Source organism: Sapajus apella, unplaced genomic scaffold, assembly GCF_009761245.1.
Source record: "Sapajus apella isolate SASKATOON/1434 unplaced genomic scaffold, GSC_monkey_1.0 scaffold86, whole genome shotgun sequence".
Taxonomy (NCBI): Eukaryota; Metazoa; Chordata; class Mammalia; order Primates; family Cebidae; genus Sapajus; species Sapajus apella.
Window position 1 is genome coordinate 7,959,305 of NW_022437026.1, and position 26,688 is coordinate 7,985,992.

General features: G+C 49.9%; 2 protein-coding genes across 11 annotated transcripts; both read right to left on the bottom strand.

Annotated features, from left to right (window-relative positions):
- Positions 1-781: 781 nt before the first annotated feature.
- ACRBP (acrosin binding protein) lies at positions 782-10,949 on the bottom strand. Of its 4 annotated transcripts, none has more exons than XM_032254590.1 (10): positions 10,808-10,949; positions 10,272-10,490; positions 9,954-10,048; positions 9,025-9,142; positions 7,977-8,436; positions 7,360-7,492; positions 3,251-3,430; positions 2,968-3,135; positions 1,837-1,920; positions 782-1,119 (listed from the first exon to the last, which is right to left on the bottom strand). In XM_032254590.1, exons 1-10 carry the CDS (start codon positions 10,848-10,850, stop codon positions 997-999), a joined length of 1,623 nt encoding a protein of 540 aa, XP_032110481.1. In that variant the 5' UTR covers positions 10,851-10,949; the 3' UTR covers positions 782-996. The 4 variants fall into 4 exon arrangements, with proteins under 4 accessions (XP_032110481.1, XP_032110484.1, XP_032110483.1 ...); XM_032254591.1 differs by having other exon boundaries at positions 1,034-1,161; XM_032254593.1 differs by lacking the exon at positions 3,251-3,430.
- Positions 10,950-13,960: 3,011 nt separating this feature from the next.
- Positions 13,961-26,660, bottom strand: ING4 (inhibitor of growth family member 4). 7 transcript variants are annotated; one of them, XR_004261659.1, is made up of 8 exons: positions 26,555-26,660; positions 20,439-20,510; positions 16,625-16,791; positions 16,331-16,445; positions 16,055-16,163; positions 15,659-15,697; positions 14,705-14,766; positions 13,961-14,615 (listed from the first exon to the last, which is right to left on the bottom strand). XR_004261659.1 is itself a non-coding variant. In XM_032254597.1 (8 exons), exons 1-8 carry the CDS (start codon positions 26,589-26,591, stop codon positions 14,576-14,578), a joined length of 738 nt encoding a protein of 245 aa, XP_032110488.1. In that variant the 5' UTR covers positions 26,592-26,660; the 3' UTR covers positions 13,961-14,575. The 7 variants fall into 7 exon arrangements, 6 of the variants coding, with proteins under 6 accessions (XP_032110488.1, XP_032110487.1, XP_032110486.1 ...); XM_032254597.1 differs by having other exon boundaries at positions 15,659-15,806; positions 16,055-16,160; positions 16,340-16,445; XM_032254596.1 differs by having other exon boundaries at positions 15,659-15,806; positions 16,340-16,445.
- Positions 26,661-26,688: the final 28 nt, after the last annotated feature.

Below are 26,688 nucleotides of genomic sequence, written 5' to 3' on the forward strand. Positions count from 1 at the left end.
GACGCCCATCTCTGCAAAAAAAAATTTTTTTTTTTTTTTTTTTAAAGACAGGGTTTCACCATGTTGGTCAGGCTGGTCTTGAACTCCTGACCTCAGGTGATCCGCCTGCCTTGGCCTCCAAAGTGCTTGGATTACAGGCGTGAGCCACCATGCCCGGCCCAAAAATATTTAAGAATTAGCCGGCCATAGTGGTGCATTCTGGTGGTTCCAAGTATCTAAGAGGCTGAGGTGAGAATGTCGCTGGAGCCCAGGAGGTCGAGTCTGCAGTGGGTGATCACGCCACCGCACTCCAGCCTGGGTCACAGAGTGAGACTTCCCTGTCTCAAAAAACAAGACAAACAGACAAAACCCCCAAGTTTTCCTGATCTAGGCTGTAGTTCCTGGTTTTCCCCTTCCTGATAAAGTGCAAGCTGTGCCTGTCCTATACCCGGGGATTGCTCCCTTTGGACAAGATCTCATCAGGCCCTGGCCTTTATCCTTCGGAGGAACAATATTACGCTCGCATCTGACATCATGGGCCTTAGGGCTTCAGCAGTGACGTCACACCTGCCCTCATGCCCACACCATCCCCACAGCCCCAGCCCTGGCCATCCTCAGTCCGGCTCCCTGGGTTCTCAGGTCTTCTGCTTCTCCTGGCCGATGGATGCTTCCTGACCACCATTCCCATGAGATTCTCTCACCCGCAGGTGGATCTGTATAACCAGAGGTTAGGGACTGACTGCCACAGGGCAGGGTAGCAGTGCTGAGGATGGGGATCACAACCAAAATAGGCCACACAGGCTAAAAATAAACAGTTTATGTAAAGTCATCTTTTGAGGAGGGTGTAGCCCCCACCGTGGCCCTCTCTGGGACTGCTGCTCCAACCCAAGGAAATGTGAGTAGGGGCCAAGTAACAGAACCAGAAGGAGCAGCCTGAAAGCGAACTGACAGGTGGGGTCTAAAAACATAGAGAACGTGGACAGGTCGGGCTGGGGTGCGGACAGGATAGATGCCAGCTCATCCGAACTGGCCTAGAGTCAAGGTGCTGAATTCCTGGCTCCATCGAAGCACAATGTCCTCACTCTTGCTGGGGCTCAGCACACTGTAAGTCTCATTCTGCAGACATCTCATGCGGGACACCTACAGGGATTCAGTGCAGACAGCCTGTGTCAGAGCCAGGCACTAGGAGTGGGGAGGAGGGGAGGTGTCAGAAGCCCACAAGAATGACAGCTAGGCAGGCATGGGCACAGGGCAATAGAGGGAAGGAGGAAACTCAGATGGTTTTTTTTTTTTTTTGAGACGGAGTTTCGCTCTTGTTACCCAGGCTGGAGTGCAATGGCGCGATCTCGGCTCACCGCAACCTCCGCCTCCTGTGTTCAGGCAATTCTCCTGCCTCAGCCTCCTGAGTAGCTGGGATTACAGGCACGCGCCACCATGCCCAGCTAATTTTGGGGTTTTTAAAGCCAGAGGGGCCGCCGAGCAGCCTGACCCCTTTCCTGCAGAAACAGGCGGCTGAGGCTTGCGGGGGAAGTGCCTCATCCCAGGCCACTTGGTGAGTAAGAACAGGAGACAGAGACCAAGACTTCAACGTCCAATTCCCAGCCCAGCCCAGGGTTCTTCCTGTGGTGCTCTCAGGGCCCTCCTCTGTCATCCACCACCCGCCTGGGAGGGCCTTGCCTCCTCCAGGACTGGAGGAGTGGAGGACAGCCTGCTGGTGGAGGCCTCTGCCCCAGAGATGCAAGCAGGGAGCTGCTCTCCACATCCTAGCTGCTCGCAGAGGGGGCCTCAGAATAGAGCAGCTGTGGTGCCTGACGGAGGAGTTACTGGAAGAAGTAGGGGCAGGGCAGGGGTGCTCACCTTCCGATTCCGGTTTCTCATCAGACACTGCTGGCTTTTGAAGGAGCAGTAGTTCGGGTACTGGATATAGTCTGTGTCACAAATCTAAGCCAAGAGCCAAGGAGAGGGAGGGGGATATCAGAAGCCTCACCAGACAGCGGCCCTCCAGGGAGTATCTGCTAGGGCAGAGCCAGGGGCAGGGTGTGGCCTGAGACCCAGGCCTTCCACATCTGGGGGCCCCTCACTCTGCCTTCCCTCTGCCTTTCCCCTCCGTCTCTGCCACAGGTTGCTGGGAAGAAGCCAGGAGCCTGGGAGAGTACCAGGCTACCGCTCAGCTCACAGGGAAAGTGGCTGAGAAAGGGGGAACAAGGCAGGGCGGGGCAGATAAGGGTCTAGAACATGGGACAGGGACCCAATTAGCGGCCTGATGTCAGGGATTTTTTTTCTGGTAAGTAGATGAAGGAAGGGGGAGAGAATCTGCAATGTGTGACAGGGTGAGTCACTTCCTTCTTTGGACCTCGCTTCCCCATTCCAGATCAAGGGGCCTAGGACAAGAGCTGGGCATGGGCCCCTCAACTCAGCTGCCAGCCCTTGCTTCAGCTGCCCTTCCTTTTCCTTGCCTTGGTTTTCCCTGCTAACTACAGGAGAGGCCTGACTCTCGGTAACAACAGGGCATTCCACAGGGGAGGTAACTCAGGGGAGCAGGGAGCCAAGTTGATCTCATCGGGCAGGGAAAGCACTGGAAGAGCTGGGAAGAGCCCACTGGGCTGAGGCGGGGAAGTCCTGGCTCACAGGGTTGGGCAGCCGTGTAGGAGTCATTTAGTCTTTCCTTGTAGAAATGACTCTAACTTTGGTTGAGCTGGAAATGATTTGATCACAGCCACTCAGCAAGTAACTGGCAGAGCTGGGACCAGAAGCTCCAGCGCTTGTGCTTTCTCAGCGCTCCGGGTCCCTACTCCTTTGCATGCTCTATCGGTGGGGGTGGGGTGGGGTGCAATGGTCTGTTGGAAGGAGGCAGGAGGTTCAGTGAAGACTGGTTCTCGGAACCCAGGGGCCCAAGCCCCCTTCCGCAAACTAGGGCTAACCTAGAGCAAGTAACTGGAAGGAACGGGTGAGGGTGGGGATGGGGCTGAGGTTGGGGAAGGCTCTGACCTTGGTGGGGAAGTCCCCTTCATGGAAACTAAGAAACTCAGTCTGGAGCCACCCAGAGACTCGAGCATCTTCACAGCCCTTTGTGGCAAGCCGGGCACACCAAAAGTCCATGCGGAGCCCACCGTACAAATCCAGCCCATAAAAGCGGCCGGGTTCCGGGGACCCTACCTGTGGCACAGGAGACAGGGGAGAGGTGCGTGTCCCTCCCCTCCTGCTGGCTCCTCCCCCCCCACCCCCGCCACGCAGTTCTGCCTTTCGCACCGCAGGCTGCCGGGCTAGGTACCTGGTTGCCGATGGACAGGCTCTGGGAGGCAAGCAAGGGGCTGATAAAGGGTGTCCTGTGGGAGGTGTCACATTGCTGCCGCTGCAGGCTGGCCTCTGAGTGGCACTGCTCCAGCTTCAGGGAGCAGAAGTCACAGAGGGCACAGGTAGACAGGTGTCGCCGCCCAAGGCTGTCACAGACCTGGGGCAGGAGAATGGGTGAGGCTGAGGCTGAAAGTCAGGGGCCTGCCTTCTCCCACGACCCAGCCCTCCAGGGTGGGCCCTGCCGAATGTCTTTGCACTCAGCCTCTTCCAAGAGCTTCTCTGGCCTTTCTACTTATCCCCTCCTCAAGGGCCTTGCCTCAGCGGTTTCTTCACCCTCTTCCTGGATGATTTATCTACTCCCAGGTAACCTTCATCTACCTGTAGGTGACACCCAAAGATAGGAGTAGCGAGCTCCGACCTCTTGCCTGGTCTCCAAATCCTCCTTGCCAAGTGCCTGACAGATGTCTGTGATCGTGACCATGTGATCTAGTTACCCCAACTTAGCCTATCTGAAAAGAATGCATAACCTTCCCCTCCCACCTCTGCCAATGAAATGCTAATATTTACAAAGAGTTGACACAGTGCCAGCACCATGGCTATAAATGCTCTCATTTCATTTAGTTTTCACAAGAACCCTGTAACAGCAGAGGTGCTAATACTGCTCTCATTTACTGACGAGGAATCTAATTCTTTTTTTTTTTTTTTTTCTGAGACGGAGTTTCGCTCTTGTTACCCAGGCTGGAGTGCAATGGCGCGATCTCGGCTCACCGCAACCTCCGCTTTCTGGGTTCAGGCAATTCTCCTGCCTCAGCCTCCTGAGTAGCTGGGATAACAGGCATGCGCCACCATGCCCAGCTGATTTTTTGTATTTTTAGTAGAGACGGGGTTTCACCATGTTGACCAGGATGGTCTTAATCTCTTGATCTCGTGATCCACCCGCCTCGGCCTCCCAAAGTGCTGGGATTACAGGCGTGAGCCACCGCGCCCGTAAGTGCGGTTGAGTAAGTTGCTCAAACCCACCTATCTAACAGACAGGGAAGCTGGGACATGGGTCCAGGTCCTTCCAACTCTAAAACCTCTGCTCTACTCAAACACCTGGGTTGGAAACCTCCAAGTTCTTGGAAGATGCTCTTCAGAGTGGAGTTACCCATCTACCAGCTGGACTCTGCCCTGATTGAGCTTCCTCAGTACTAGCAGGAGATCTTGCTAGGCAGCATCTCTAGTCAATCCCATGGTCCTCCTTCCTCCCTGGTGGGCACAGCCCATCACAGTGCATGAAATCTCCTACAGCACCTTGCCTACTCCTCCCCCATAAGGGAGACATCATGTCCCTGACCAAAAATCTTTATTGGATTCCCCTTTCCTATCAAATTAAATGCAAATGCTCATGTTGCCATTCAAGAGTTTTTGTTTTGTTTTGCTTTTTGAGACGGAGTCTCGCTTTGTCGCCAGGCTGGAGTACAGTGGCACAATCTCGGTTCACTGCGACCTCCGCCTCCTGGATTCAAGTGATTCTCCTGCCTCAGCCTCTCGAGTAGCTGGGACTACACCATGCCCAGCTAATTTTTGTATTTTTAGTAGAGATGAGGTTTCACCATGTTGGCCAGGATGGTCTCGATCTCTTGACCTCGTGATCCACCCTCCTCGGCCTCCCAAAGTGGTGGGTGGGATTACAGGCGTGAGCCCACCTCTCTTGGCCACGATTCAAGAGTTTTTGCATCATGACCCTGTTGATCTCTTTGACTCTGTCTCCTGCTGCTCTGCTCCAGGTAAAAGGGACTCACTTCTTACTGTCCTCTTATCTAAGCCATCAAATCCAGTGAGCTCCCTCCATAAAACCCTGAACTTCTTACATTTTATTTAAGAACCTCACCAACCACCTTCCTTTTGTAATATTACTGTATCCATATTAACCTCCTCGTGGGTTCTTGGCCCCTTAAGAGCAGACAGTATGCTCATTGTAAGCATTCTAATTTCACTCATAAAATTTCTACTCTTTGCGGTGGCTCATGTCTGTAATCCCAGCACTTTGGATGACTGAAATGGATTGCTTTGATCCCAGGAGTTTGAGATCAGCTGGGCAACATGACGAGACCCTGTCACTACAAAAGAATACAAAAAATGAGCCAGGTGTGGTGGTGCCTGCCTCTAGTCCCTGCTACTGGAGAGGCTGAGGTAGGAGAATCACCTGAGCCTGGGAGGTCAAGGATACAGTGAACTGTGATCATGCCACTGCACTCCAGCCTGGGTGACAGAGTAAAGCACTATCTCAAAAAAATAAGAAAAAAAATTCTCCTCTATCTTTTTTTTTTTTTTTTTTTTTTGACACGGAGTTTCACTCATGTTACCCAGGCTGGAGTGCAATGGCGCGATCTCGGCTCACCGCAACCTCCGCCTCCTGGGTTCAGGCAATTCTCCTGCCTCACCCTCTTGAGTAGCTGGGACTACAGGCACATACCACCATGCCCAGCTAATTTTTGTATTTTTAGTAGAGACGAGGTTTCACCATGTTGGCAGGATGGTCTCGATCTCTTGACCTCGTGATCCACCTGCCTCGGCCTCCCAAAGTGCTGGGATTACAGGCTTGAGCCACTGCGCCCAGCCTTTTTTTTTTTTTTTTTTAGAAGGGGTTTTGCTCTTGTTGCCCAGGCTGGAGTACAATGGCGCAATCTTGGCTTACCGCAACCTCCGCCTCCCAGGTTCAAGTGATTCTCCTGCCTTAGCCTCCCAAGTCGCTGGGATTAGAGGCATGTGCCTCCACACCCCACTAATTTTGCATTTTTGGTAGAGATGGGGTTTCTCCATGTTAGTCAGGCTGGTCTCGAACTCCCGACCTCAGGTGATCCACCTGCCTTGGCCTCCCAAAGTGCTGGGATTACAGGCGTGAGCCACCGTGCCCAGCCATTTCCACTCTTCTTTGCATCAGCGCCTTTGCACATACTACTCCCTCTACCAGGAATCTTCTACTAGGCCCCTTCTTTTGCCTAGATTCACTTCTTTAATCTTCAAGTCTCGGTTTAAACATGAGTTCCTCTTGGAAGCACCCTCTGATCCTCCCAAACATGGAGAGTTGTCCCCCACCCGCCCCATCTGTCTCTACACTTTGCGCCTATCCCTGCTACAGCGCTGATCCCATCACACCGTCCTGCGTATTTCCTTGTCCGTCTCCCACCCTAGATTCCATGAGGACAGAGGACTGACTCTATTGCCCGCACTCCTAACCTCTCAAATACCTAGTAGAGTTTGTGCCTAATCAGTATTTGTTGAACAAACAGGTAATTGGAAGGGATCTGAGCTCTCGAGAAATGTTTGCTAAATTGTATTATTTGTGAAAACCTAAAATATATTTTCCTGGGAATAGACTTGCTGGTTGTTGAGGACACACGGAGACTAGAATCTCTTTATAAATTCCCTGGAATGGGTTCTATGAACTTTCTGGAAAGAAGAGCTGCATCTAAGGCAAAGCTAGGAAGATGGTGAACTGTATCAAGAATCAACAGTTGACTTAAGGCTGGGCATGGTGGCTCATGCCTGTAATTCTAGCACTTTGGGAGGCTGAGGGAGGAGGATGGGTTGAGCCCAGGAGTTCAAGACCAGCATGGGCAACAAAGCGAGACCCCATCTATACAAAAAATTAAAAAAATTAGCCAGGCATGGTGACACATGCCTGTAGTCCTAGTTACTCGGGAGGCTGGAGATGGGAGAATCACTTGAGCCCAGGTGGTCAAGGCTGCAATGAGCCATGATCGCGCCACTCCCCACCCCAGCCTGTGTGATAGAAGGAGACCCTATCTTAAAAAAAAAAAAAAAAAAAAAAAAAAAAAAAAAGGTGAAATCTGGAATCCTGGCAACTCAGGAAGGTGAAGAATGAATTCTGGACTGAATTGGATTCCAGACTGGGTCTTGAGCCTTCTTCCTTTAAGGTGGACTGGTGATGTCCTTCCCAAGAAGTGTGTCCCACTTGGAGAGAATCTGTCCAGCTATGCCTCATGCTTCTGCCCGTGCTCCACTCCCACAGACTAGCACAGTGCCGGGCCCAGAGGATGCCCAGTGGCACGTATCCATTAGACAGTATGGTGGGCATACCGACTTCCCGAAACCAAGGACCTCCTCCTCCATGTACTTCCAGGCCTTGGCTGTGGGGGTTATGATGCAGGTGTTCTCCACAATTGAGTAGCACAGCACCAGCAAGGCCTCTGTGTGGGGCAGCTGCAGGAGGCTGCAAGAAGACAGCACTGATGGTGGGGCTGGACCAGGTGGGGCTGGACCAGGTGGCCGGGGCAGGAAACTACCTCCGCCCTCCTCCCTTCCCTTAGTCTCTGCTCTTGGTCACACGCATTCAGCATGCTTAGCATGGGGCCTTAGAGGCCTTTGGACAAATTGCCCCCTTTTACAAATGAGGAACTGAGGATCCGAAAGGAGAAATAACTTTCTCAGAATTGCAATGCTAAGCAGGGCCAGAGACAAGACCAGAACCCAAGTCTGGTAGCTCCATGTACAGGGCTTACATAGAGAATAAGCATTTGGGCAGCGCTTAAGCCAACAGCAGGCACAGAACGGGCGAGGCAGGCGGCTGCTAGCTGTGCCTGATGCCCAGACAGGTCTGAGCGGATCTGGAGGCTGATGCTAGGAAAAGGGTTTCTCACTCCCAAGGAAGGCAGAAGGGAGGACAGGGTGGAAGAGAGAGTCGGAACTTCCTATACCCGCCAGGTTTTTGGCTTCTCCAGTAGGATTCCTCATCATATATTTCGTTCATTTCATCCATTTCCTGGGCTAATCGAATGAGCTCCTGGATGTTCTCCATCAACATAGGAGTAGACTCCACTTCTCGTACCCGGGGAGTGAAGGAGGGAGGGTTAGAAGATAAAGATTCAGAGTGAAACTTGGGCTCCGAGTCTGTCTGCAGCCGAGACATAGCCTCCAGTCCCTCCTTCGTCCCCTGTCCTTCTTCCTGCTGTCCCTCCTCCTCTTGTCCCTCCTCTTGCTCTGGCTCCTGCCCCTTCTCCTGCTTATGCTCTTGCGGCGGCTCCTGCCTGTGCTCCACTCCTTGCTCCTGCTTCTGCTCTGGCGCTTGCTCCTGGCCTCCCAGGGACAAGGAGGATTGCAGGAGCTCCTCCACGTTGTTGTTAAGCCTCTCAGGCCAGGGCTGGAAGGCCTGGTGTTCTGTCGCTACAGCAGGGTTTAGAGAGAAGGGAAAGAGACGCGTGCCCTGAGTGTCTTTGTTCACAGAGGGACACACACAGAAACAAAGCAGACCAAGTCACACTTATATACATGGAAAAGAATATAGGTAATCAACTAAAAGAACATTCTTATGGCGGTGTGAGGTTGGTGGTACGCGTCACCTCCCCAGCAAGCACTCCTCTTCCCTAACTTCCATCTCAAATGCCACCTTTTCCCCTCTCCCTTAGGAAACACCAAGTATTTGAGTAGCTAGCAGCTGATCCTTTTTAAAATGAAGATGTTAGTTTATAAATGGCCCAGAGGCCTTCCAATGCAACAAAGTCTTTGGAATTGGGAAAAATGGATTCAGGGCAAAGTTGTAAGTAATGGCAGAAGAGATACTCGTCCAGGAGAGCCCTAACTTACATTCATAAAAAGCTGACGCTCCCTTGTGTAAACAGCTGTCTGCTGGCGCCCCCTTCCCACACAACATGCTTCCCATTTCCTTGCATGGATGCCTTACACTGTGGGCTCTGGGAATCGGGAGAGGAGTAGCTAGTGGTCTCTCAGCGGCTGAGAGGGTCTCACCTGTGAAGTGGGGTGAGATGGGGGAGGTCATCGTGGTGGATGAGACTTCAGCTGGAGTGTCTATCTCCTTGAGAGTGTTAGGTGAGAGAACAGAGACTGGCTGGGAGCACCGGACTCTCTGCAGGAAGAGAAGGAAAATGGGAAAGCCTTTCCCAAAGAAGCAGGTCCAGCTGGTTCCTCAGTCCCTTTTCCAGCATGTCTCATCTCTCACAGTTTCTAGGCAGGGATAAAGAGACATGGTCCCTGCTGGAAGCCTCTACACCTGAGAAGGGGTCCTTTCAGAAGATAAACCTCTGTCTGGGCCACATCCCTTCTGTCACTTTTGCATTTGACTCAAAATCATTGACCTGTTTGAAGAAATAGAAGGGCTTATCTCTTGGCCTCTTCCCAACCCTCTTCCCTACTTTTTTTTTTTTTTTTTCTGAGACACAGTCTCCTTCTGTCACCCAGGCTGGAGGGTAGGGCATGATCTCGGCTCACTGCAGCCTCTGCCTCCCCGGCTCAAGTGATTCTCCTGCCTCAGCCTCCCAAGCAGCTGGAATTACAGGTGCCCACCACCATGCCCAGGTAATTTTTTTTTTTTTTTTTTGGTATTTTTAGTAGAGACAGGGTTTCACCATGTTGGCCAGGCTGGTCTTGAACTCCTGACTTCAGGTGATCTGCGCACCTCTGCCTTCCAAAGTGCTGGGATTATAGGCATGAGCCACCATGCCCAGTCTCTTCCCTACTTTTCTTGTAGTAACAGAATTATTCAATCTGAAGGTCCAAGGTGAGACTGTATTCATCTATAATCTGGGTAAATGACTGGCAAAATGGCAGGGAAGGAGGCGCTAAGGAATACTCTCCTGGAGCCCCTCCTCAACTTCCCACTCCTGCCACCTCTCCCTTGGCCCTGGGAGACCAGATCCAATCTTTGTCCTGGGCCTCACCTTGGCATAGTAGACGTGGTTGGAGCAACGGTACTGAGTAAACTGGCAGAAAGACTCAAACCAGGAGGCATAAGGGAGGTCGGAGCAGACAGCACCTGAGAAAGGGCAGGGATGGAGAAGATGAACCCACAGGGGGAGCTCGGGGCAGGGCTGGAGCAGTGGACTCCACACCATGGGGAGGGTGGGGCGGGTGGAGCCTATGAGCTCAGGGTGAGGTGGTGCCAGCCATGCCCTTCCCCGCCTCACATGAGCACAGGGCTTTTGCCCTGAGGTTTGGGTGAACACCCTGGGTGTCTTGGCCACAAATCTGGCCCTCACCATCCGGTACTAAGCCGTGGTTTTCATATTGGTCCAGCTGGACTAGTGTGGGATTCCGGCAGCCGTGGGTTGCACGGAGACGGCAGGTAGTCTCTGCCTTCCAGGTTGGTGTCAGCAGTGCGAAGAAGCGCTCGTATTCGCTGGGAGAGAGGGGGCTGCCAGGAGTGGATGCCTGGGTCGAATCCTGGGCTGGGGCAGGTGCCAGAGGCAGGAGCAGCACTGCGGAGCGGGCGAACGGGCGATGGAAGGACCGAACCCCAAAACCCGCTCCGGGACCAGGGCAGACAGACCCAGACTGGCAAATTAGGAACAGGGGTCTCGGGCGGGTTATCCCGGCTGACCAGGGTGAGGGGATTCTAGAGACGGAGGCAAAGGTCCGACAGGGGGCGGGGGAAGATGGGAGGATCCCAGGAGCTACGGAGCAGACCCAGCACGACCACCACGAGGAAGCGTTCCAGAAACCATAAAAGCAGGGCTCTCGGGAGGGAGAGGACTGAGCCCGGGGAGGGTCTGCTGGAGCAGGTGGAAACTCTCACCCTTCAGGAGTGAGGGAAGGAAGGCAGCGGCTGGCTTCCTCATGGCCCTGGAAGGTTCGCTGCCGTTCCGCGGACCCAAGCCGCCTCTAACGGGCCAAGTCGCGGAGACAGCGGCAGACGCGCGTCGGGGCGGGGCGGGGCGCACGCGGGCTTCGCCCACGCGTCACAAAGAGCCGGCCGGGGAGGGGCCTCGACAGCCGGGCGGAGCCCTCAGCTGGCTAAGCCGATCGAGATGGTAGGGATGGCAAAAGCTACCTTCGCTTAGCCTCTTTTTTTTTTCCCTCCCCTCCTGAGACGGAGTCCTGTTCTGTCGCCCAGGCTGGAGTGCAGTGGCGCGATCTCGGCTCACCGCAACCTCTGCGTCCCGGGTTCAAGCGATTCTCCTGCCTCAACCTCCCGAGTAGCTGGGACTACGGGCGCGCGCCACCATGCCCAGCTAACTTTTGCGTTTTTAGTAGAGACGGAGTTTCACCACGTTGGCCAGGATGGTCTCGATCTCTTGACCTCTTGATCCGCCCGCCTTGGCCTCCCAGTTTTGGGATTACAGGCGTGAGCCCCTCCTAATTTTTGTAGTTTTTTTTTTGTTTTTGTTTTTTTTGCAGACAGAGTCTTGCTCTATTGCCTAGGCTGGAGTGCAGTGGCAGGATCTCGGCCCACTACACCTTCCATCTCCTGGGTTCAAGCAATTCTCCTACCTCAGCCTCCCAAGTAGCTGGGATTGCAGGCGCCCTCTGTCACCCCCAGCTGTTTTTTGAATTTTTAGTAGAGACAGGGTTTCACTATTTTGGCCAGCCTGGTCTCGAACCAGCTGACCTCAGGTGATCTACCCACCTTGGCCTCCCAAAGGACAGGATTACAGGTGTGAGCCACTGCACGCAGCCACTTAGCATCTTTACGTGCACTACCTTACTTGCCATAGGAATCCCATAAGGTGGATACACTATCATTCGTTTTACAAATGAGAAATCAGGTGTTAGGAAAACTTGCCCAACAGGTCGTGAGGTCTAGAGCTGAGCACAGGCAGAGACAGAATGCGCAAAACAAAGTCAAAGCCTATCTGGGCAGGAACTAGAGAGGGCACCCCATGAGCAAAATGGGTCAAAGGCGAAAACGAGATGGTGGCTCAATGGTCTAAGAAAGTGGTTTCCAAGGGGGAGGTGTGAGTAAGACAATCCACTGAGGTGTGGGAGGAGAACTTTTGTTTCTGTATGTGTTTTGTGTTTAAAATGAGAAATTCTAGCTCCGGTAACAGGGTGAAACCCGGTCTCTACAAAAAAAAACGAAAAATCAGCCAAGCATGGTGGCGTGCGCCTGTAGTCCCAGCTTCTTGGGGGGCCAAGATGGGAGGATCGCTTGAGCCCATGAGGTCAAGGCTGCAGTGAGATGCAGTCTGGCCACTCCTCTCTAGCCTGGGTGACAAAGTGAGACCCTGCCTCAAAAAAAAAAAAAAAAAAAAAAAAAAGGAAATAAATAAAAATAAAACAAGAAATTGTCTTGGGCCAGACTTGGGTGGCTCACGCTTATAATCCCAGCACTTGGGAGGTCAAGGTGGGTGGATCCCTTGAGCCCAGGAGTTCCAGACCAGCCTGGGCAACATGGTGAAACCCTGTCTCTACAAAAAATACAAAAATTGTCAGGTGTGGTGGTGTGGGCCTGTTCCAGCTACTACTCAGGGAGCCTGAGACAGGAGGTTCACCTGAGCTTTCGGAGGTTGAGGCTGCAGTGAGCTGAGATCTCACCACTGTGCTCCAGCCTGGGTGACAGAGTGAGACCCTGTTTCAAAAAATAATAATAAAAAAATTAAATAAATAAAATAGAGGCCAGGCACCGTGGTTCATTTCTGGAATCCCAGCACTTTGGGAGGCTGAAGATGGTGGACCTCTTGGAGGCCAGGAGTTCAGGACCAGCCTGGCCAAAATGGTGAAACCTTGTCTCTACTAAAAATACAAAAATTATGGCTGGTCTCCACTCACTGTGACCTCCGCCTCCCGGGTTCAAGTGATTCTCCTGCCTCAGCATCCCAAGTAGGTGGGATTACAGGCATGCACCACCAAATCCGGCTAATTTTTGTATTTTCAGCAGAGACGGGGTTTTACCATGTCAGCCAGCCTGGCCTCGAACTCCTGACCTCAGGTGATCTGCCCACCTCGGCCTCTCAGAGCGCTGGGATTACAGGTGGGAGCTACTTCACCCGGCCTATTTAGTTTTTTTGACACACAGTCTCACTCTGTTGCCCAGGCTGGAGAGCAGTGGTGCAATCTCAGCTCACTGCAATCTCTGCCTCCCAGGTTCAAGTGATTCTCCTGCCTCACCCTCTCCAGTAGCTAGGATTGCAGGCACCCATCACCATGCCCAGCTAATTTTTGTATTTTTAGTAGAGATGGGGCTTTGCCATGTTGGCCAGGCTGGTCTCGAACTCCTGACCTCAGTTGATCCACCTGCCTTGGCTTCCCAAAGTGTTGGTATTAGAGGGATGAGCCACTGCACCTGACCCACTTTTTTTTTTTTAAGAAATCATGCCAGGCATGGTGGCTCACGCCTGTAATCCCAGCACTTTGGGAGGCAGAGGTGGGTGGATCATGAGGTCAAAAGACCGAGACCATCCTGGCCAAAATGGTGAAACCCAATTGCTACTAAAAACACAAAAATTAGCTGGGCATGGTGGCTCGTGCCTATAGTCCCAGCTACTAGGGAGCCTAAGGCAGATGAATCACTTGAATCTGGTAGGTGGAAGCTGCAGTAAGCTGAGATCACACCACTGCACTCCAGCCTGGTGACAGAGCAAGACTCTGTCTCAAAAAAAAAAAAAATAATAATAATAAAGGAAGAAATCAAGCTAATATTTAGTATAGTAGTACACATGTATAACAGAAATACATCATTTATTGGAAATTAAGTGAAAGATGTTTTATGGAGAAAAGCTGTATAATTTACAAAGTTTTGGAGACCCCTGTTCTGAGGCCCACCCTTCAGCACCTCTGTCTTTCCCAAGTTGAGAACTTGTGGGTTCTTGGGCAGAGGCATCACTCTGGTTTCACGTCATGTCCTAACTCTGGCATGCCATCATCCCACATCGTATCCAACCCAGCGGATGCAAAAATAAATGCTCAGCACATTTACTAAAACAATGTCTATACGATAAACACCAGCAGGCCAACATGTATAGCTTTTATTTACCTACCCAAGTTCCTTTTACATGTGAGTTATCTGCATTCCACCTTGTCCCCTCTCCCATTCACAAGGCCAGGATGAATCCTCTTGGCACAGAGGAAGGGGTTCCCCTTAAACTAGGGCCATAGCCTAGATAACCTGGGGGATCCCCACCATGAAAAAAGCAGGAAGGGAATGGAGAAGACAGTGTTGATCATACCTAGCCCTCACCACAGGAGGAGGGGGAATGAAGAGGTCTAGGGGACTGCCCCCATGCTATGCCCCAGTCCTTAAATACAAAGCAAGGGGAATGAAAGGACCCTCCCTCTGAAATACAGCACCAACCTCAGCATGGAGGCAAAAGGACAGTGGCTAAGACCACGTCCCTTTGAAGGGAGAGGACTGAAGGAGAGCACATACCGTTAGTGGCTGCAGCACCCCTCCCTACCAGGGTTTGATGCAGCCTCAGCACCGGGAGTGGGGAGAGGGGAGGAGAAGGGATGACAGTACTGTCATCCACTTCTCCCTGAACCCCCGGCCCCAGCACAGGCATTCCTCTGCCCACTAGCCCAAGTCAGGGGATGTGGAAGAAACTGTGTTGGAATCCAAGGCCCTTATCTATTTCTTCTTCCGTTCTTGGGAGCAGCGTGGGCAAAACCTGAAAAACAGAAGGGGAGAGGAAAGTAAGTGAAAGGGAGAATGCCCTCTACCACTCACCTTAGGGGCCCTCCAACTCCTGCCACTTACCATTTCCCCCGAGGCTTGGTTGTCAGCCCCACACAGGCAAAATGGAACCACTCAATGGAACACTGGAAGAGGAAGAAGGAAAAAGTAGTCAGGGGCCAGGATGGGCCAGAGGAAGGAGAGAAAACCCCTCCAGATTCCTTAGGTATGTCCTGTCCTTTACTCCATCCTTTTGGAGAGTCTTGGAAGTCCCAAGGCCAACGAGTTCCCACCATTTTCCTTCAATTCTTTTTTTTTTTTTCCTTTTTGAGATGGCATCTCACTCTGTGGCCCAGGCTGGAATGCAATGATGATCTCAGCTCACAGCCACCTCCACCTCCCAGGCTCAAGCAATTCTCCCACCTCAGCCTCCTGAGTAGCTGGGGTTACAGACACACACCACCACGCCTGGCTAATTTTTGTATTTTAAGTAGAGACTGGGTTTCACCATGTTGGCCAGGCTGGTCTCGAACTCCTGACCTCAAGTGATCCACCCTCCTCGGGCTCCCAAAGTGCTGGGATTACAGGCATGAGCCATGCATCAGGCCTTTTCTTCTTCTTCTTCTTCTTCTTTTTTTTTTTTTTGAGACAGAGTCTTGCTCTGTCGTCCAGGCTGGAGTACTGTGGCACAATGTCAGCTCACTGCAACCCCTGCCTCCCAGGTTCAAGCGATTCTCCTGCCTCAGCCTCCCGAGTAGCTAGGATTACAGGTGTGTGCCAGCACGCCTAGCTAATTTTTGTATTTTTAGTAGAGAAGGGGTTTCACCATGTTGGCCAGGCTGGTCTCGAACTCCTGACCTCAAGTGATCTGCCTGCCTTAGCCTCTCAAAGTGCTGGGATTTCAGGCGAGAGCCACCATGCCCAGCCCATCTTCCTTCTATTCTGAAGTTCCAGTACTCAACTGTGGGATTTTCCCTCTTGTACCCGCTCCCTTCATGCCCCTCACAACCCCCCATCCTGAGGCAAAATGTTTCTCACATCAGGGTTGTCACAGCCAATCATCTCTCCATAGGAGACCTGGTGACAAAGGCAATAGGTGGGTTCGTTGGGATCCACAGGCATATCCAACACATCAGAGGGGTGGACACTGCCAAAGGTCACTGAGGGCATCCCATACTCAGGACTTCTGCATGCCAAGAGGAAGAGAAAGTGTCATCTACAGGAAGGGAAGCTAAAGCCTGAGGCTTTCAGAGGTGGCAGGAGATCCTGGTGGGGCAAATGATTTGTGGCTTCTCTTCTCCAGCAGATACCAACATGATCAGAAGAGCTCTTGGCACAGAGATATAGAAAGTGGCAGGGGGCAGTGCAGGCTGGGAGTGGGGCACTGGGAGAGAAGAGGATGTTGTCTGGCAAAGGGCTCCCTGATACACTCACGTGCGCACGAGCTTTAACTTCTTCTGGGCAGTCTTGGGGGCTTCTTCATCTGAGTTTTTCCCTTTCGAACGGGCACGAGCAGCTTTCTTCTCCTTTTGAGTCCGGCCTTCTAGGGAAGAGGGGAAAGCCAGAAGGCAGGGAGACAGAAAGATGAGTTAAGTCCTCTTCTCTCCCTCTGTTTCCAACCTGGTGCCCTGCTCCCCACCAGATGAAGAGCTGGCGTCTTCTCTCATTGAATCCTCGCCCCACCTCTCACAGCCCCGCCCCCCTCCTCACTCTTTTTGCCTTTGCTGGAAGAGCTGTCATAGTCACTTGATTCAATCTGTTTCTCCTTGAGATCAGCCTCAAAGCGGGCCAGGTCTGTGTCCAGCCGCCGAATGTGTTTGTCCACCTGGGTGGAAAGGAAGAAGAAAGGAGAGGTACAAAACTGGTTCCAATTAAACAAAATAGGTTAAGGCAGAGTCTATGGATCTCACAGACCCCAAACAGATCCCAACACAGTTGAAGGAGGGGTCTAAGACCCTGAGGATTAGATGGGAGGTAGGTGGGGAGCCATGAACAGGGCCATACCATCTCATAGGTCTGCATGGCAAGCTGCACCTTGTCGTCACCAAATTCCTTGCACTTGCCATAGGCTTCCTGGATCTGTTTGAGAAGGGCCAATTTTTCCTCGGAGCTCAGGCTGCGGGCGCTACTCATATACTCAGTGGCCAACTTGTCAATTTCAGCCTTCAGGTCTACAACAGAGACAGAGGCCTGGTCATAATGGCCCCTGAGTGGCTAGGTGAAACACACTTCTTCCGCTTTTTCCTTGGACCTTTTCCATTGACTAGCATAACCTTTCAAGTAAAAAGCACTCAATGTTCAGAGGTACCGTGCCATGCACTCAAGTAATGCAACATACTGACAATATTTGCTTTAAAGTTCCTTTCAAGGTGCTGAAAACATTGCTATCATACTTGGAATTTAAATTATCGCAACACAGCATGGGATCCTTTGCACACCACATTGATAGGATGTATATTTTTGTTCATGTCTGAAGATGCTTCTTTGCAGGGCTTGTTGTTTCTTGAATTTTGTCTCAAAAGCCATTATTTCCTTCTCAAAAACATCCCACAGCAGCTGTCTGCTGCAAATCAGGCTGAGTCATCCACTGCTGCTGGTTTCCAGGTCTGTACGTCTATATCATACATTTTAAAATTATGTATTAATATTTTTATTTTTGACACAGGGTCTCACTCTGTGGCCCAGGATGGAGTGCAGTGGCACAATCATGGCTCACTGCAGCCACAACTTCCTGAGGTCTGGTGATCCTCCCAACTCAGGTACCACCATGTCTGGCTAATTTTTTCTATTTTTTTGTAGAGATGGGGTTTCTCCACATTACCCAGGCTGGTCTCGAACTCCTGGGCTCAAGCAGTCTGCCTGCCTTGACCTCCCAAAGTGCTGGATTGATTACAAGGGGTGAACCACCATGCCTCGCCTAATCTATTTATTTTTAGAGGCAGGCACAGAGTCTCTCTTATGTTTGTTGCCTAGGCTGGCCTCCAACTCCTGACCTCAAGTGATTCTATCACTTCTGCCTCCTGAGTTGTTGCCTATATCATGCAATTTAAAATTAGACCTTATTCCATCCATGTAGCAATTCTTCTGCTTATCTTACTGCTCACTCTGTTTTTTTTTTTTTTTTTTGAAATAGGGTCTGACTTTGTTGCCCAGTGGAGTGCAGGGGCATAATCATGGATCATCCTGTAGCCTCAACCTCTGGGTTCAAATGATCCTCCCACCTCAGCCTCTGGAGTCGCTGGGACCACAGGTACATGCCGCCACACCTGATAATGTTTTTTAAAAATTATCAGTAGAGACAAGGTCTCACTCTATTGCCCAGGCTAGTCTTGAACTCCTAGGCTCAAATGATCCACCTGCCTAACCTCTCAAAGTGGTGAGATTACAGGTGTGAGCCACTGCACCCAGGGTGCCCAAACTATTTGGCTCATCATTGCAACTTGCTTTTATTTTCCATCACTTATTTTACCTGTTTGTCCATCTTAGATAATGCTCCAAAGGTGTTTTTTTGTTTGTTTTGAGATGGAGTCTCGCTCTGTCACCCAGGCTGGAGTGCAGTGGCACAATCTTGGCTCACTGCAACCTCTGCCTCCCAGGTTCAAGGAATTCTCATGCCTCAGCCTCCCAACCAGTTGGGACTACAAGGGTGCACCACCACATCTGGCTAATTTTTGTATTTTTAGTAGAGATGTGGTTTCACCATGTTGGGCAGGCTGGTCTTGAACTTCTGACCTCAAGTGATCTGCTAGCCTCAGCCTCCCAAAGTACTAGGATCACAGGCATGGGCCTGGCCTCCCGAATGTTTTATTTTATTTACTTTTTGAAACTGAGTCTCACTCTGTCACCCAGGCTGGGGTGCGGCGGTGTGATCTTGACTCACTGCAACCTCCAGCTCCCTGGTTCAGGCGCTTCTCCTGCCTCAGCCCCCCGAGTAGCTGGGATTACAGGTGCACACGCAACACCCGACTAATTTTTGTATTTTTAGTAAAGACAGGTTTCCACCATGTGAGCTAGGCTGGTCTTAAACACCTGACCTCAGGAGATCCACCCGCCTCTGCCTCCGAAAGTGACAGGATTACAGGTGTTGAGCCACTGCGCCTGGCCCCAAATGTTTTAATATTGGAAGAATGTTCCAGGAGATTGAGACTATAGATGTTTACTAATATTTGGTAGCACTCATAAATGTGTTAGTAGAAAGAGACAAGTCTGACTGTGACGTAGTGCAGGAACAGATAACTAGGAAGATCTGTGAATACACTGCTTATACTCCACTTTATTCCAGGCCCTTGGAAGAGGCTGAAAAAGCATAGAGTTCCATAATCTCCAACTGTCTTCCTTTTTTTTTGAGACAGAGTCTCACTCTGTTGCCAGGCTGGAGTGCAGTGGTGTGATCTCAGCTCACTGCAATCTCTGCCTTCCAGGTTCAAGCTGAGAATTCTCCTGCCTCAGCCTCTGAGTAGCTAGGATTACAGGTGTACACCACCATACCCAGCTAATTTTTGTATTTTTAGTAGAGACGGGGTTTCACCATGTTGGCCAGGATGGTCTCGATCTCCTGACCTCGTGATCAGCCCGCCTCGGCCTCCCAAAGTGCTGGGATTACAGGAATGAGCCACCTTGCTCAGCCTCAACTGGTCTTTCTATGCATGAACTCAAAGAGTTACAACTGTATTACAAAAAAAGCAATCTGGTTCTCACCATTCAGCAGGCAGTTCTCAAGAAACTATGTCCAGGGTTTTCAATGATGTTCACCTTTTCATGAGTAAACTTACCCAGAGAATTTAAGACTCAGCTTCACATATCCCCAAACCAGCCTGCTACATCCTTGAACATGGCTACACAGAATGGAAGATAAGACCTAAAGATCCTTCAGTGGGTATGGGGATAGCTCCAACAGACATCTTTGATTTGAAGAAACCAAGTGAATGCCCCAATGCAGCCAAACTTGCTCAATGTTCAAGGCTGGAGATGGTATCTAATGCTTCTGTTAAGCGTGAACAGTGTAGAGATCCTGATTATCAATTACTGCTTTTCTTTCTTTCCTCTCTTTGTTTTCTTTTTTCTTTCTCTTTTAAGGACTTCCCACATAGCAAAGCTCCCATATACCAACATAAGTTGGTCTAAAGTCACACTGGGAATTTTGTGATAGTAACATTAATAATGCAGAGAAGTAGAAACATTCTAGTCATCCTACAAATATATCAGACATAGAGAGCAAAAATGACTTGAGTTGACTTTCTTTAATTCTTCTTCTTTTTTTTTTTTTTTTTTTTTTTTTGAGACACAGTCTTGCTCTGTTGCTCAGGCTGGAGTACAATGGCATGATCTTGGCTCACTACAACATCCACCTCCCAGGTTCAAATGATTCTCATGTCTCAGTCTCCCGAGTAGCTGGGATTACTGGTGCATGCCACCACACCTGGCTAATTTTTGTATTTTTGGTAGAGATGGGGATTTCACCATGTTTGCCAGGCTGGTCTCAAACTCCTGGCCTCAAGTGATCCGCCTGCCTATGCCTCCCAAAGTGCTGGGATTGCAGGTGTGGGCCACCACACCTGGCCTAATTCTTCTCGAGGAACACATAAAGACCATAGTATCTTTGAGTTCTTGAGGCGTTTTCACAATACTCTATTTGTTATTAAAAAAAAGCTGATACAGAAATGAGGATCATTATCCTGTTTTAAGAATTGCAGGACAGCAAAAAAAGGAGAGAGAAGCCACAGTTCTCTAGATCATACCAGATGATACGGTAACAACAAGCAGAAAAGAAATGATTACACACAATCATTATTGCAAAAACTTTTTACTCTGTACGTACCCTCTGTTCTTTGGTCTAGGTCTCTCATGAGCTGAAAGTTTCTCTGTAATTCAAAGGGAAGGTTTTCAATACCTAGGGAAGAGAGGGAAACAAAGAATCACAGGACTGACTGTGCATAGGCCTTACAGCTCCTTTTAAAGTGCAGTTCAGGCTGGGCACGATGGCTCATGTCTGCAATCCCATCACTTTGGAAGGTCAAGGGGGCAGATCACTCAAGGCCAGGAGTTCGAGACCAGCCTGGCCAACATGGCGAGACCCCAACTCTATTAAAAATACAAAAATTAGCCCGGTATGGTGGTTTGCACCTCTAATCCCAGCTATTTGGGAGGCTGAGGCATGAGAATCACTTGAATCCAGGAGGCAGAGGCCGCAGTAAGCCGTGATCGAGCCACTGCACTCCAGCCTGGGAGATGGAGCAAGATCCTGTCTCAAAAACAAATAAGGTTGGGCAGGGTGGCTCACACCTGTAATCCCAGCACTTTGGGAGGCTGAGGCGGGCAGATCACGAGGTCAGCAGATCAAGACCAGCCTGGCTAACACAGTGAAACCCTGTCTCTACTAAAAATACAAAAAATTAGCTGGGTGTGGTGGCGCGCACCTGTACTCCCAGCTATTCAGGAGGCCGAGGTAGGAGAAATGCCTGAAGCCGGGAGGCAGAGGTTGCAGTGAGCCAAGATCGAGCCACTGCACTCCAGCCTGGGCCACCGTGTGAGGCTCCATCTCAAAACAAAACAAAACAAAAATAAAGTGCAAATCAGTTTTCCTTCCTCTTAACCTCTGTATTTATCTGTGACAGGATTTATCAGTTCTCTCATGAGAAGCCATGCTCACATATTTCTCTCCAAAACCTTTCAATTTCTGCACAGCTATCCCGCCCTTTTTGCTTTCAGTGACTTTCCTTACAAATAAGCTCTTCCCACTGGGCACAGTACCTCACACCTGTAATCCAGCACTTTGGGAAGCTAAGGCAGGTGGATCACAAGGTCAGGAGTTTGAGACCAGCCTGACTAACATGGTGAAACTCTGTTTCTACTAAAAATATAAAAATTAGCCAGGCATGGTGGTACATGCCTGTAATCCCAGCTACTCAAGAGACTGAGGCAGGAGAATCGCCTGAACTCAGGAGGCAGAGGTTGCAGTGACCCAAGATTGCGCCAATGCACACTCCAGCCTGGCAACAGAGTTAAGACTCCTCAAAAACAAAAAAACAAACAAAAAACACACAAATAAGCTCTTCTCTTTCCTTTTTTTTTTTTTTTTGTTATTTGAGATGGAGTCTTGCTGTGTTGCCCAGGCTGGAGCGCAGTGGCACGATCTCAGCTCACTGCAAACTCCACCTCCGGGTTCAAGGGATTCTCCTCCCTCAGCCTCCAGAGTAGCTGGGACCAGAGGCATGTGCCACCACATCTAACTAATCTTTGTATTTTTTGTAGAGACAGAGTTTCACCATTTTGGCCAGGCTGGTCTCGAACTCCTGGCTTCCGGTGATCCACATGCCTCAGCCTCCCAAAGTGCTGGGATTACAGGCATGAGCCACTCAGCCTGGCCCCTTTCCTTTATTTTCAATCTCTGCCTCCAAGCTCTTTGTCCTCAAATTACAAATAGTCTCTGGCATCCACTATTATGCATATAACGCTTCCAATCTACTTCCATATAGTAGCCAGAATGTCCTTTTTAAAAACTGCAAATCTGCCCAGGTGTGGTGGCTCATGCCTGTAATCCCAGCACACTGGGAGTCCCGGCTGGGAGGATCAGCTGAGCTGAGGAGTTCAAGACTAGCCTGGGCAACATGGTGAAACCCCATCTCTACTAAAAATACAGAAAATTAGTCAGGCATGGTGCACATGCATGTAATCCCAGCTACTTGGGAGGCTGAGGTACAAGAACCCCTTGACCCCAGGAGGCAGCGGTTGCAGTGAGTCAAGATCATGCCAATGCACTCTAGCCCAGGTGACAGAACAAGACACTGACTCAAAAAAACAAAAACCAAAAAAAACCCACAAAAATAAAAAATGCAAACCTAATCAAGTCACTTCTAGCTTATAATCTTCTGGTAATTTCCTATTGCTCTTAAGATGGTCTGCACTTACTGGCCCTTGCCTACCTCATACCAGCCTTAACTCATGCCAGTGTCTGTCTCCCTTTGTGCTCCTCTCACTGTCTCAAACTGGCCTGTGTTCCTCCTGCCATCTGGCTTTCCACAAGCTGTTTCCTCTCCTTGGAATGCACTCCTTGCTTTTCCACATCCTGTCCACCCCAGCCCTCTCGGCCTATTAAATTCCTGTTCATTCTTCCAAAGTTCAGCTCAAACTCAACTTTCCTAGACTCTGATGTATGTCAAGGTATTCTATCCACCTTTTTACAGCACGTATCCAACTGTAATGAAATAAATGTATAATCAGTTGGCTGGGCACGGTGGCCCACACCAGCACTCTGGGAGGCGGGTGGGTTGCTCAAGGCCACGAGTTTGAGACCAGTCTAGGCAACATGGCTCTCTACTAAAATTACAAAAATTAGGGCCAGGCACAGTGGCTCACGCCTATAATCCCAGCACTTTGGGAGGCCAAGGCGGGCAGATCATTTGAGTTCAAGACCAGACTGGCCAACATGGTGAAACCTGTAATCCCAGCTACTTGGGAGGCTGAGGCATGAGAATTGCTTAAATCCAAGAGGTAGAGGTTGCAGTGAGCTGATATCACACCATTGCACTCCAGCCTGGGTGACAGAGAGAGACTATCTCAAAAACAAAACAACACAAAAATTAGATGGGCGTGGTGGCCCCCGGGCCTGTAGTTCCAGCTACTTGAGAGACTGAGGCAGGAAAATGGCTTGAACCAGGGAGGGGGAGGCTGCAGCCTGGGTGAAAGAGTAAGACTGTCTCAAAAAACAAAAAAAGAAAAATAATAATAATTGTGTAATTAGTTATTTGGTATGTCTCCCCAGGCCGAATATGGCTATCTTATTCTCTCCTGTTTCCCTAGTGTTTAGAATTATGACTGGCATAGGGCAGGTACTCAGTAAATACTTGAATAAATGCATGAATATCTGTCCTCCCAGTACAAAAAAAATCTCTTCCCAAGACTCCATCTAAAACTTTAAAAATGCCTCTACTGGCTGGGCACAGTGGCTCATGCTTGTAATCCCAGTACTCTGCGAGGCCAAGGCAGGCAGATGACTTGATTTCAGGAGTTTGGGACCAGCCTGGGCAACACGTCCAGACTCTGTCTCTATAAAAATTATATATTATACATAATACATATAAATTATATATATATATAAAATAAAAGGCCTGGCGTGGTGACTAACGCCTGTAACCCCAGCACTTTGGGAGGCCAAGGTGGGTGGATCACCTGAGGTCTGGAGTTTGAGACCAGACTGGCCAACATAGTAAAACTCCATCTCTATTAAAAACACATAAATTAGGCTGGGTGCAGTGGCTCCTGCCTGTAATCCAAGCACTTTGGAGGCCAAGGCGGGCAAATCACCTGAGGTCGGGAGTTCAAGACATGCCTGACCAACATGGTGAAACCCCGTCTTTTAAAAAAAAAAAAAATTACAAAAATTACCCAGGCATGATGGAAGGCACCTGTAATCTCAGCTACTCTGGAGGCTGAGGCAGGAGAATCGCTTGAATCCGGGAGACGGACGTTGCAGTGAGCCAAGATCATGCCATTGTACTACAGCCTGGGCAACAAAGTGAGACTCCATCTCAAGAAACAAACAAACAAACAAAAATGAATTAAAAAAATTAAAATGCCTCTACTGTTTTAACCAACAACCTCAGGTCTGCTACCACCAGTTCACTGAGATTACTTTAAGTCACTGGTTACTTACCAAATCAAATGGTGTTATTAGGCCTATCCTAAAAAATAATTCTGCAGCAGTTGGCATGATCTTTTCCTCTCTGAGTAACTTTTTCTTTCAAGGTGCAGTGTCGCTCTTGTCACTGAGGCTGGAGTGCAATGGTGTGAACTCGGGTTCAAGGGATTCTCATGCCTCAGCCTCCCTAGTAGCTGGGATTACAGGCACCTGCCACCATGCACAGATAATTTTTAGTAGAGATGGGGTTTCACCATGTTAGCCAGACTGGTCTGGAACTCCTGACCTCAGGTGATTCACCCGCCTCAGCCTCCCAAAGTGTTGGGATTACAGGCGTGAGCCACCATGCCCAGCCTTCAGCGTTTTTTTTTTTTTTTTTTTGAGAGGGACATGGAGTCTCTCTCTGTGGCCCAGGCTGGAGTGAAGTGGTATGACCTTGGCTCAGTGCAACCTTCTGGGTTCAAGTGATTCTCCTGACTTAGCCTCCCACGTAGCTGGGATTATAGTCACATGCCACCATGCCCAGCTAATTTTTTTTTTTTTTAGTACAGACTGGGTTTCACCATGTTGGCTAGGCTGGTCTTGAACTCCTGACCTCCAGTGATCTGCCCACCTCAGTCTTCCAAAGTGCTGGGATTACAGGCATGAGCTACTGTGCCCAGCCTGTCCACCTAACTTTCTAAGCAGGAAGAAGCCACCTTAGATTCTTTCTTCTCTCTCAACCAATCAGTCCTTTCATATTTAACTCCTAAATACTTCTGTATCTCCCTAAAATCAGGTTCTTATCCCTGTCCTGGAATGTTATCACTAATTGATCTCTGTTACCATTATCATGCTCCAGTTTACCATATATCAATCATTTTTCTTTATAAAAATCACTCTACTTTAAAATGCAAACTTTTTAGTTTGGCTTAAGACTCTGTCCCATCTAGCCTCAGCCTCGTTCTCCAGTCTTGGTTCTCAATCTCTTACCTTAGAGTCATAAATAACAAATACGGCCGGGCGCGGTGGCTCAGGCCTGTAATCCCAGCACTTTGGGAGGCCGAGGCGGGTGGATCACGAGGTCAAGAGATCGAGACCATCCTGGTCAACATGGTGAAACCCCGCCTCTATTAAAAATACAAAAAATTAGCTGGGCATGGTGGCGTGTGCCTGTAATCCCAGCTACTCAGCAGGCTGAGGCAGGAGAATTGCCTGAACCCAGGAGGTGGAGGTTGTGGTGAGCCGAGATCGCGCCACTGCACTCCAGCCTGGGTAACAAGAGCGAAACTCCATCTCAAAAAAAAAAAAAAAAAAAAAATCAAATATGCTGACCTATGGGTCATAAATATCAAACACCCTTGACACTGCCACAAACCCATCACACTACCTTTGCTGATGCTTTCCCCAACCTGGAATTTCTTTTTTTCTCTCCTCACTGGCAAATAACTTTCAAGACCCTATTCAAACATCACCTCCTCTGTCAAGCTTTTCCTACATCCCCAGGTAATTACCCCCTTTTTCTCCAGCGTTGCCTACCAACTGTCCTTTTTAATGTATTTCCATTATCTCACTTGTCACAGTGTTTTATAATTATTTGCAGAATCTGTTTCCTACTAGATTATGAGTTTCTTGAGGTCAGGGGCCTCGTCTTATTCATTTTTCTAACCCCAGTGCCTGACATTATGGCTGACTCACAGCAGGACCTCAATAAATATTTGTTGAATAAATGACTCCAGACCCTAAAACAAATGTAAGTGCACAGGGCAGTAGGCTTTGTGCAGGGGTGGTTTACACAAATGGCATAAACACCAGATTTTCATTTGATGGGAATTAGATCTTTACTCCTTGAAAAGAAGCGTTCCAGTTCATCATCTGACAGTGGTCACTCACCACCACCACTCTCAACCCCATGAGAAGCCACTTCTGAGTAAGAATGGAGTGGAGGAGAGGCCTTTACTGCTGCTCCAAATGGCAGTGGGTGATGCCAATTCTGAACGACTATGGGAAAAAAAATCTACCGAGGCTTGAGATCCTGGAGAATGGGGGCGCAATTATCCTCCCGGCCAAGCATCCTAGCCCTTCAAGACACATCCCTAACCCCCACCCCGCAACCCCTCCCTCATCTACACCCAACAGCAGGGCCTTGATCCTGCTGCCCCGCCCCCTCTTTCTCCGCACCCTCCAATATTTCCTGTCACAGAACCCCTTCACAATTGTGGCCTTCTCATCACTGGGACTTAAGGGTTACAGATCCTCTCAGCCCTGATCCCCCCACCACTCTACGGCCCCGACCCCCGCCTCCAGCCTGCTCTTACTGTCCAGATAATGTTCCAAATACATCCCTGCAGCCATCTCGAAGCAAAACAAAGCAACTTCCGATCTGCCCCGGAAGTGACTGTAACGCGACAGGGGCCGAAGCCATTTTGGGGTTAAAGCTTTTCCGCCCTTA